The sequence below is a fragment of the Fukomys damarensis genome, unplaced genomic scaffold, assembly GCF_012274545.1.
Source record: "Fukomys damarensis isolate Sample0158 unplaced genomic scaffold, DMR_v1.0_HiC HiC_scaffold_10, whole genome shotgun sequence".
Classification (NCBI taxonomy): Eukaryota; Metazoa; Chordata; class Mammalia; order Rodentia; family Bathyergidae; genus Fukomys; species Fukomys damarensis.
The window spans coordinates 18368643-18379669 of NW_022900922.1; the positions used below are offsets into that span (position 1 = coordinate 18368643).

An 11027-nucleotide genomic window follows, 5' to 3' on the forward strand; every position below is an offset into this window, starting at 1 on the left:
CTACCCTTTACCCTTCATGAGAACCTATGCCTCTGCAGAGTTGGTCTAAGGACTGGCCCAATCAGGAGGTTTGAGAACGGGGTGGGGGAGAGGATGGTCGTGGGGGTGTTTCAAGGGCACCTGCGCAGCTACCTTCCTTACTGGGTCTGTTGTCGCGCAGTCCAGGAGGTCGCGCAGCTGCCAGGTGATCTCAGGCAGGCAGGCAGCTGAAGAGACCCCCTCCGCGATGCCTCTGCAGAGTTGGTCTAAGGACTGGCCCAATCAGGAGGTTTGAGAACGGGGTGGGGGAGAGGATGGTCGTGGGGGTGTTTCAAGGGCACCTGCGCAGCTACCTTCCTTACTGGGTCTGTTGTCGCGCAGTCCAGGAGGTCGCGCAGCTGCCAGGTGATCTCAGGCAGGCAGGCAGCTGAAGAGACCCCCTCCGCGGTCTTTGGGTCCTTGCTGGGTCTGTTGTCGCGCAGTCCGGGAGGTCGCGCACCCGCCGGGTGATCTCAGGCAGGCAGGCAGCTGAAGAGACCCCCCTCCGGGGTCTTTGGGTCCTTGCTGGGTCTGGAGACTACCTCTTTAAAGAGCTAGTGAAGCTAAGAGGAGGCCATCAAGGTGGGCTCTAGTCCAATTTTGCTGGTGTCAGAAGAGATTTGTACCCACAGTGAGATAGGGGCCACACGTGGACAGAGACCACGTGAGAACGGTGATGAGAGACCAGGGACCTCAGAGGTGATGAGGCTCTGTCCTGGACCGGCTGATCTTTGCATCACAGTGAGATGCTGACAGTCTGCTGGGATCCTTTCCACATGAAGCCAGTGCTGTTCAGGGGCTCTGCCCGCAAGAAGGTGGTCACCAAGTGCAGCCCCGTGACTGCCAGGATCCTGAGCTGAAATAAACCTCTTTTCTTTATAGCATAATCTGTGGTATTAGCAACAGAAAATAGACATTTAAAAACTTCCCTTAGACACAGGCCCCCAAAATGCACATTCCAGCTCCTACGGAGGGCAGTCCTCACATCCAGTCCTGTGTAATGCCATCCAGGAAACACTCAAGTGATGGTCTGGTCAGGAGAAAATTCACACCAGACACTTCAACACAGAAGTAGTAAATTGTGCCAGTTCAACTTTATTAATCACACACACAAATCTGTACTGGACACAGATACATACAATGTCAGAAATTAGAAAACTGAGTTATGTACACATTTAAAAAGCAACATTTATGTCACCCACTATTCCTATCCCCAAACTTTAACCAAAAAGTAGAGCATGAAGCATTCACAGCATAAGTTATTCAAGTAAAATGCTATTTAAAATAGCTTCATAAAGGCAATGAAAACACCTGGATTCACCCTCTAGAGGAAACAAATCCTGTGGTACAATTTCAAGTTCATAATGTCAGTTAATGAGAGAACAGGTTTTGTTACATGGTGCTTCTAACCCGTTTCTATCTGAGTCCCTACATAAAGACAGGCATGGGAAGACAGGCAAGTCATACTTAAAAGCCCCTCGATCGGGTAGAGTGTCGAGCGCAGATCAGCTCTGGAAAAGACGAGCCCTGTGTAGCTGGAGAGAGGAAGCTGAAAAGTGGTTTCTCGGGGCCACAGACTTGTTCTGTGATCGCTGCTGGGAGTCCCAGGAGCACTGCTTCTAAGCACGTTCTCCTTGGCAGGCATTCAGTAGGAGGAAATAATGCCCAGGACATGGGGAGAGGTCCACTTCTCTCTGAGTCTAGATAGGGACTGGAAAACTCCTTGAAGGCAGTGCACAGTGATACTTTTGACTCATCGTGGACAGACCGTTCCCTTCTGCCCATACCATAAACCAACACATGTGGCCGTGTTTCATTTATGAACATTGAAGTCTGAATTTCATGTGTCATGAAAAACTTCAGAATTCCTTCCCTCAACCATCTGAAAATATAAAAAATGTCCTTGGCTTTTGGGCTGTACAAAAATAGTGGCAGGTCAGATTGGGCTGATGGGCTACAGTTTGCCAACGTCTGGTATAATGGTCTTTTTCCTGTTCATGTTGTAAAATATACTTGTCTAAAAAAAAAATCTCATATATCACATTCCTTATTGAAGAATAAGAAAAAAAAACATTGAGCTGGGCTGGTGGTATAAGTTTAATGGTCCCAGCTGCTTGGGAAGCCTAGGCGGAAGGAACGCCAGCCTGCACCAGCTTCCAAAAATTAAAGAAGTAGGGCTCACTTTGGCAGCACATGTACTAAAAAATAAAAATACATCTGTTTCTTCCCATGATCCCAAATCATTCTACTAAACAATAAGCTATTTCCTTTTCAAATTACCTTAACTTTTCTTTATCTTGATGCCTCTGGGACTGGACTTGGGCCTCATGAAGCACAGAGCCAACCCCCCTGTATTTCCAAATTATTTTAATTACAAAATCGGTCAAAGATACAGCGGTGAGTCTCCAATCCTCAATTTATGTACCTAGCCAGCCAAATATCCAAGACAAGCTAAAAATGTGCCATTTGGCCACTAGTTTACAAAGTTAAAAATGTATTGCAGAGCATTCCTCCACACATCTCAGCATCAGTATTTAATTTCTAGAGAATAACTTCAGGGGCTGGGGATTTATTTAGCTCAGTGGTTCTGCCGCCTGCCTTGCAAGCACAAGGACCTGAGTTCAATCCCCGGTACCAAAAATCAGACAAACTTCAGAGCATTTATATTCTTAATAGAGAAGAGAGGGCCAGAAACAGATCTTAGGCAATTTGATGTTACACCAAAACCCCCTGACACCTATACAGCAGAAGCGACTTGTCCGCTGCGGTGTGACTCAACAGGTCTGGGCAGTGTGGCCAGGAGGCACAGTTCCGCTCCTTCTCCTTTGGGCTTTGGGGATATGGCAGGTATTGAGCTGGCCAGGTGAGTGGCAGCTGCAGGACTGGAAGTGTCCCTTTATACACAGGGACTTGTGAGTTGTTACTTCTCCATACTGTCCCCGAACCATTGCTCAGTGAGGGCACTGAGTACAGGCTGGGGCTCGGGGACAGCTGCATCCAGGGCTACCTTCATTCACATCTTCCTCCCACCACCTGCAGTATCCACAGGGCAGGATTCGCAGGAAGGAGCGGTGCAAGGGCTTTACCTCTGCCTGTTCGGCCTGGAGTGGACTCCTCAGTGATGGAGGCCTTTCTAGAAGAGCCTAGGATTTTCCTAATGGGAGTTTTTCTTGCAGATTGAACAGCCAACACTGGCCACGGGGAGTTTGTTTGTGTGGGTGTTCTGAGTGATGAATTATAATTGCTCCGATTAGGTAACTGGTACCTGAAATTCAAGGCCACAAAGTGGACTGGAAATTGTGGGAATTATTTCTGCTTTTGAGATCACAGTGCCAGAGGTGCTCTGCTCATTTGGAAGTAAAAGAGTAAGCGGCACTACCAGGACAGACAGCCCGACCCAGCTGCAGCAGATGGGCAGGAGTAAGACATTGCCCACTGGCGGGTGTCCCTGCAGGTGACAGAAATGGATCCAGGGTGTGGGGTGGGCTGTTCTGAGCCTCACAACCATCCTGCCTCTGCCAATCTTTGCTTTCAGCTTAAACTCATTTCTACAGGAAACAGGAGGAAGCTGAAGCAGTGAATTTGGGACAGCGAAGACTTTTAGTCCAGACTTGGAGAAGTGCTGTGCATCCAGCACAGCAGTGCAGGTGACTGTGCAGAGGCTGCAACAGGGGCAGTCGGGCGCCTGCCTCCTACATGGTGTCCCTAGTGCTGAGCTGGCAGATGGCCAGGAAGAGGCTGTTGCCCTGTCACTCCCCATGCCTGAGCCAGGCTGTGACACCTGGGCAGTGACCTCGCTTTACGATGGCCCCGAGGGAGCCCGCCTCTCACTGCCTTGCTCCGGGGTGGGAAGGTCACGCTGGGGACCCAGGCTGGCCCCAGGTCGGGACTCACACATTGGCCCCCACTTGAGTGGGAGGAAAGGATTACATTTGCTTAGGATCACGAGGACTCGGGGGGGGGGTCCTAAAACATTTATAACTCCAGTAGCCTACCAGTTATTTAAAAGAATGGATGGAATGTCCCCATTTGCATCGGTAAGCGTCCTCTCTTATGGAACTGAAGGCTCCTACAGGCCTCCGTAGCACACATACTTGACTTCTAAGTACTCATCAATGCCGTACTTGGACCCCTCTCGGCCGAGGCCAGACTGCTTCACGCCCCCAAAAGGGCACTCCACGGAGGAGATCAGCCCTTCATTGACGCCCACCATGCCAACCTCCAGCTGCTCCGCCACTCTCCAGATCTGTCCTGGGTCCTGAGAGTAAAAGTAACCTGAGGAATGAAGGAAGGGGGTGCGTGACATGTAGAGGTCCTGTCTCAAATCAAGGACACCAGGGACAGCTCTTTCCCTGAGCACTTAGCCTGGACCCCTCCTGGCTCCTGGTTGGTCCTCTCCAGGTCTGCATTTCTGGACCCTGGATGTCAGCTCTGCTCCTATGCCGCACTGCTAGGACTCACACTTTCCTGTCAGGCTGCAACACCCCACTCGCAGCTCTGTTTCTCCTCTCTAGCACTCTCCTGAATGCCTGTTAGATTTTCCCAGGACATTTTCTGCCCACACCTTTGGGTGGTTCCTGGTTATCTGTAGAATATGGCTCAATTCCTTAGTGGCTATGAGGACATTCCCTAATGTTCCACTAACAGTTTCAGCTTTACCTTCCATCATTCCAATCACCCACCATCATCTCCAAACCAGCCCACTCCCTCACCAAACATTTCTGAGCTTTCTCAGTCCCCTCAGAATCTCTCTGCTCTGACTCTGCATGATCAGAATCTTGCCCATTACTTACAACCTAGTGCAGGACATGGCTTCCTGTACCATCAACCCAAGGAGAGGGAAGAAACCCCAAACCCATGTCTGCCTCCATCAGTAGCTAATGCGGGACAGGAGCATGCTGACTCTCTCCCTGGGTGTGACTGGTTCTCACGTGTGGAGCGGAGGCTCCCACCGAGAGGCAGCCTTTCTCACCTGTGCCTCTGCCTTCTTCCCTGCCACGTTCACTGGACACGAACATGCTCACTTTCTCAGGACCACTGGGAAAATGCTGCGCCACCTGACACCTGCATACTGAAGCAACAGCTCCTGCCCACACCACTCCCTCCCTGTCCCGCACTCCATGCTGATGCATGTGGACTAGGCTTTCAGGAGAGGCAAAACAGAAGCAAGGACACCAGGAACTCCTAGGCACTAAGCTCCTGAGAACACTGAATTTCTCCAACAGTAACAACAATGTGCCCCATTTACTCTCTACTGTCCCCAGCTCTGACCAGAGTCCTTCCCAAAGTGTCCCACAGGGCACAAGTCAAAAGAATACAGTCTTGCCCAAATCCAGCCCTGCTACTTGGAAAGCAACACAACACGAATTCTACTGCAGTTTCTTTCTCAGGACCCAGGGCAATGCTTTAGAAGCATGGGTGGCATTTGTTGGAGAAAGTCAGTGTCACTGCCTCCCAGCAAGGATGGATACCCACCTGCTAACCCGACGTCAGTGGCGTTGGCGATCGCGATAGCCTCCTCCTCTGTATCAAACCTGGCAAAGTTACAACAGGTCATAAACAAAACCTACAAAAGGAAGAGTGCAGAAGCCCAGCTTTCTTCTCTTCTGATTTGTTTGCCGAACAATGGCGAGAGGTAAATCGGGGTTTTGCAAAGATATCCAAGGGCACTGAGCAGAAGAGGAGTGAGTACCAACTGCTGAAGGACTTGGCCTTGCTGGCTTGGGTGTCCAACTCAGGCCTGGCCTCAGTTCTTCTGGGAGGACGAAGAGAGAGCAGCCCAGCATGCAGACACCATCATGTTTCTAGACTATCACACATCCCCTAAGAAGGGACCACTGTCCCCGGTGCCCACCAAGCCCATTAGAGTCATGACTGCTTAGATGGCATCAGCTGTGCTCAGGGTGGGAGGGCCGCAGATACATCACAACCACACAGAAGCAAGCATAATGCAGTAATTCAGAGTCGGAGGGCGAGGCCAGCTCTAAGACAGGCTCTGCCACTTACTCCTGCTGCTCAGCATCACGGTGCTTGGCATCTGTTCCTCTCTGCAAGGAAGGATTTATGCCAAAGCCCTCTGCAGCCTCTTCCAGCATTACAATTTTATTTCAGGAACAAGATCTGAGTGGTATTTTCCTGTCATCCCGGAATGATAACTGTGGCACATAGTTCTAAGCATCCTGATGTTTAACTATAGAGATCTGCCAGCAAGGGGAGCTGGCTGTCTCTGCAGAGTGCACTCAGAACCTTTAACCTGCCTATGATCCAACCCCAGCCCAGGCAGCAAAGCCTCAATCTACACCCACATCACCTCCAAAGCCTGCATTCCTAGCCACTAGAGCCTCCCAACCCCACCCTGAGACAGTCCTTTGCCCCTCAAGCACCTCAGGAGCTGGAACTGGGGCACACTTTTCTCACAGCCCCCTAGTGGGATGTCAAGGGTGCTCACATTTCAGGGTTTGAAGATGAATTTAAAGAGGAAATCGGGAGATAGCTGAGGAGCTCTAAAACTAAAAACAGTAACAAACAGCACAGTCTCTACCAGGCCAGGTGGAGATTGCAGAACAGAATAAAAATGTGAGAAAAGCGATAACTGGCCACAGCAGGGTAAGGGGAAAATGGAGCTGGAAGAATCAGTTGTAGGGAAGAAATGATAGTAAAGATCGAGATGCAAAAATAATTGGGACAAAGAACTTGGCGAGTGGGTTGTATATCTGAAGAATTAATTGAGACACAGAAAGTCAAATATCATACAGTTTCTCTTATATGAGAAACCCAAAATATAAATAAAGAGTAAAATAAAGGCAGGCTTTTTGGAGAAGAAGGGATCATGGAAAGGGGTAGAGGGAGGAGAGTGGAGAGGAAGGAAATAGAAAATGATCAAGATATGCATTATATATGTCCCATTTCCTCCAAATGAATGTGAATAGCATTACTGCAAACATACACCGATAAAAAGGAGACGAAAACATAATCCAGCAGATAGAGGGGAAAGACTCTTGGAAGACAGCAGGAATGGATGAAGGGATGGAAACAGCAGGTAAGGGAAGCGGAGGCCAGAAGTAGAAATGTCATTGTAACAATCCTCCCAGGGCCTGGCAAAGGATGCACGGAGGGGGAGAAACCATTGTGAGAAACAATGATCACAAATTTCCCACTTTAGATATTACAAGACAGACACGAGGACCTGGGACTGACAGAGCCCTCGGGCGAGCTGCACCAGAGCCCTTGCAGGAAGAGGTAAAAATGTCAAAGGGAGCTCTGAAAGTTTCCAAAGATTCCAAAGCAAAAACAAAACCCCATAAATTGAGCCCTGCCCTTCAGTGGGCTCAGCCCCATAACCGCACAGGAGCTCAGTCCTGTCTCCCGTTTTCTCACCGGCTGAGGATCTTACTTGATAACCGGTGCCAGTGGCCCGAACGTCTCCTCCTGAGAGCAGAGCATGTCCCCGGTGACGTTGCTGAGCAGGGTGGGCTCGAAGAAGTTTCTTCCACACGGGTGCCGCTTCCCGCCTGTCACCACGGTGGCCCCCTTGGAGACCGCATCGCGCACGTGCGTCTCCACCTGTGTGGTGAGAAACAGCGGAGCCCTGGGGAGGCTGGATGAGCAGACTCCCGTGGCACAGTCCCTTAGAAGGTTTACACTGTAGAAGACTAATCAGTCTTTCCATTTCCCGGGGTTTGCTTTCCTCACACCCTAGCGTTGGGTCCCATGTTGTCCCTCCTCGAACTGCACCTTCGTCTTCCTCTGATCTGTTCTCCTCAGTATGGTCCTGCCCTGCTTCAAGATGGGGGTCAAACACTTCCCAGAATGTGTCCTTGGCTGATTTTGTCATCCTGTGAACGTCACCGGTATGTCTACAGCCTATCGCATGCCTACCTGAGTGTTATAACCCATCTGCTTTTCAATTTTTTTCACTAGGTATTTGGTGAAATCTTTTGATCTAAAGATCTGAGGAGGTTTATCAATTTTTTTATTAGATAAATGACCTTTTTTCCATCTTCGCAATAATATTTCATTCTATAGCTCCTCATACTAAGGATTGCTCACCTCACCTCAGTTTAGATACTTCTGGTTTAACCACTGTTTGGACTTACTGTTCAGACTTAACCACCAGCATTCAGACTTACCGCACAGGAGAGAGTGGCAGTGTCCCTTATGGTGGCTTCCTCTACAGTGCGTTACTGTAATTTTTGCTGATTGCACTGTATAGTATACTATTTTAGGTTTATGTTCTGTTTTACATTATAGTACTGCATGTAAGAGTTATGCACATAAAAGCTAAGTCATCAAGGAGCCGGAGATTTAGCTCAGTGGTGCTGCTTCTGCCTTGCAAGTGCAAGGTCCTGAGTTCAGTCCCCGGTACCAGGAAAAAAAAAAGCAAAGTCCTCAAGTTGGAGTTTAACCATTTCTTTGTCCTGAATATTGTGATGTACATACTCTATACAATGCCTCTGTTAGCAACCAACTCATTTAATGACATAAGTTGCAGGAACAAAGCTGGGTCATTAAACAAGATGTGCCTGTAATTCTAATTTCACAAAGCTCTACCATATTCTTTCTCTATGCTTTGCTTTATTCCATGAGTTCTCCCCAATTTTATCTTATATTTTCAGCTATGGATTTTTTAGACAGTTATGCATTCAGTTTCTACAGACTGTGTCTTGCTTTCATGGTTTCACTTTTACAGGCTGTGCTTTTCTTATAGGGATACTATCTCCTCAGAACTCTTGCCCTACTTTTTTTTTTGGTACCAGGGATCGAATTCAGGACCTTGCACTTGCAAGGCAGGTGTGTTGCTACTGAGCTAAATCCTCAGCCCTCTCCTCAGAACTCTTGGGTGGTGACAGGGATTCCTAGAGACATCCTTTGTTACCTGGCTGTCTGCTTCCTTCAGGGTCCACTCTGTTTCCTACTGTGACCTTTGCTGTTCCATGCTGATGGCTTCAGGCATCAGGACCTTGGTGGCCTTTGCTGCAAACGTGGCTTTATTCTGACTTGGCAGCATCCCAAGGATGGCCCCTTCCCCCAAAGGGCACAGCCAGAAGGGCGTTGCTCCTGAATCACAGCACTCCTGGCCCAGCTACTGTATTTCGTCAGAACAGCGGTGCCCAGGACAAATCCCTCTGCTGGCTGCAGGTACTGGGGACGAGGGGGCTGGTGTGCGAACAACCCAGAAAACGTGCAAGAGTATAATCAACCCGCTCCAGGTCTCCCTCCTCCCACCTCCTACTCCCTGCACAACCTATTCTAGGCAGGCTGCAGTGGCCTCTGCTGCTGCCCTGGATGGGAAGCTTTGATTTTTCTCTTAACACAGCTCCCTCCTGCCTGCAGAAGTTCATCACACACTCTGTGCACTGCAGTCCTCTTCCCCTCCTTCATCAGCTGAGTTTTCTATAGTGTTTCTGAAGAGACCTAACTACGGGGCTGGGCATGCACGTTCTGCCGTCAAGATTCACATGTTTTGAATCTAAAAACCCCATTGCGTGCAACAAATTCCCGTTAACCAGGACGGCTTTCTGTGACTTGTGTTTTAGAAATCTATTTATAACTTATTTAACACCACCTCCACTTCCTTGCCCCTTATAGAACCTGCCCCTCTCTGCAGCACATCTGCCCCTCTCTGTATTAAACGTAGTGTGCCCTATTTTTTCCCTAGGGCCCCTCTATAACAGTGTGGATATTAGAGCCAACCCCACAGATGGTTTTTATTTTTGCTTTTTTGGGGCTGAGGGTCAAACCCTGGCCCTCATGCATGATAAGCAAGTGCTCTACCACTGAGTATATCCCTAGCCTTAAACTGTGTCCTTCAACAAGGTTATTTTTATCAAACTCCACTAAAACAGAATTACTGTAGTGCTTATTTCAAGTTCTAGTATGCAGCGCCATCTAGAGGGTAATATCTGCATATCCACTTAGGGGGGAAAAAAAATCTCTAATACAAATTAGCATCATCTGGGCACTGACAAGCGCTAAGGCTGGGCTTGGGTGTGGCTCAGTGATACTTACCTGTGTGAGGCTCTGGGTTTCATTCCCCAGCACGACCAACAAAACAAGGTTTGACCTAACTTGAGACAAATTAATAGCAATGTGGGGACACAGGCATCATAGCTGTGGAAAGCACAGGGGAGGCTGAGAATTCCTGTTTGGGACTTGAACTCAAACCATGTTCACTAGACAAGCAAGCACCCTGGTGTGTCCTGGGTTCCAAAGTCACCTCTAAGATGCAAGTGGCACTGTGTGAGCTTTAATGCAATTTCTGTTTTCAGTACTCTCGCCGAGATAATAACCAGACACTTGCCAGAGCTCTGTCAAACCTCCATGCTTCCATGGGGGAAAGCAATAGGTATGGGTTTGGCGGAAGTGGCTGCCCCCTGGGTCGGGGTGGCCATGGGTCTGAGGTTGGCCCTCTGGCTCTCAGGAGGCTGAGGACCATGGTGGGTGTGAGCTGTGTCACCCCTGTGAGTACTGCCTCGGCTCTACTTGACCTCGGTTCCTTCAGGAGCTGGCTGAGCTTCACCTGTCACCACCTCCTTCCTCCCTTCTTTCCTACGTCCCATCTCCAGCTGCCACATCTGCCTGACTTAAAAGATTCTGCAAAAGTCTTTATCTAGGCAACATATTGGACATATTGGGTATTTGGTATTTTAAGAAAGTTTTTTGTGACTCTATAAAGGATTTTGGGGGGGAAAAAGAGGCTGGAGAGTATAGAAGATACATTTTTTATTTATTAGCTATTAAATGCTAAGAAATTCTTCCTTAAAAAAGTGGTTTTGTTGTGCACGTCTAGATCCTGACATGGCACCTGTGATTCTCTATTTCCCTGCTGCAGTGCTTTCCTCAGGGGTTCTCCCAGAATAGTATTCTGTGATCAAAGGAAGAATTACAGCCACTGTGACGGAAGATTTAGGGAGGGCAGCAGAAGACCTGAAGTTAGAGAAGCCTGTTAAGGCAGTGCCATCTGATCACACAAACTGGTAGGAATCCTCTTTTTTTTTTTTTTTTTTTTT

The 11027-nt window shown here is 48.7% G+C and overlaps 1 protein-coding gene across 1 annotated transcript in view; it reads right to left on the reverse strand.

The window, feature by feature from the left end:
* Positions 1-1079: 1079 nt before the first annotated feature.
* The window catches only part of Aldh5a1 (aldehyde dehydrogenase 5 family member A1), a 23761-nt gene continuing 13813 nt past the window's right edge, over positions 1080-11027 (reverse strand). The window contains exons 9-11 of the mRNA XM_010623091.3: positions 7412-7581; positions 5494-5552; positions 1080-4293 (exon numbers count right to left, since the gene is read on the reverse strand). Coding sequence (XP_010621393.1) covers positions 4088-4293; positions 5494-5552; positions 7412-7581 — 435 coding nt within the window. The 3' untranslated portion in view covers positions 1080-4087. The remainder of the gene's footprint in view (positions 4294-5493; positions 5553-7411; positions 7582-11027) is intronic.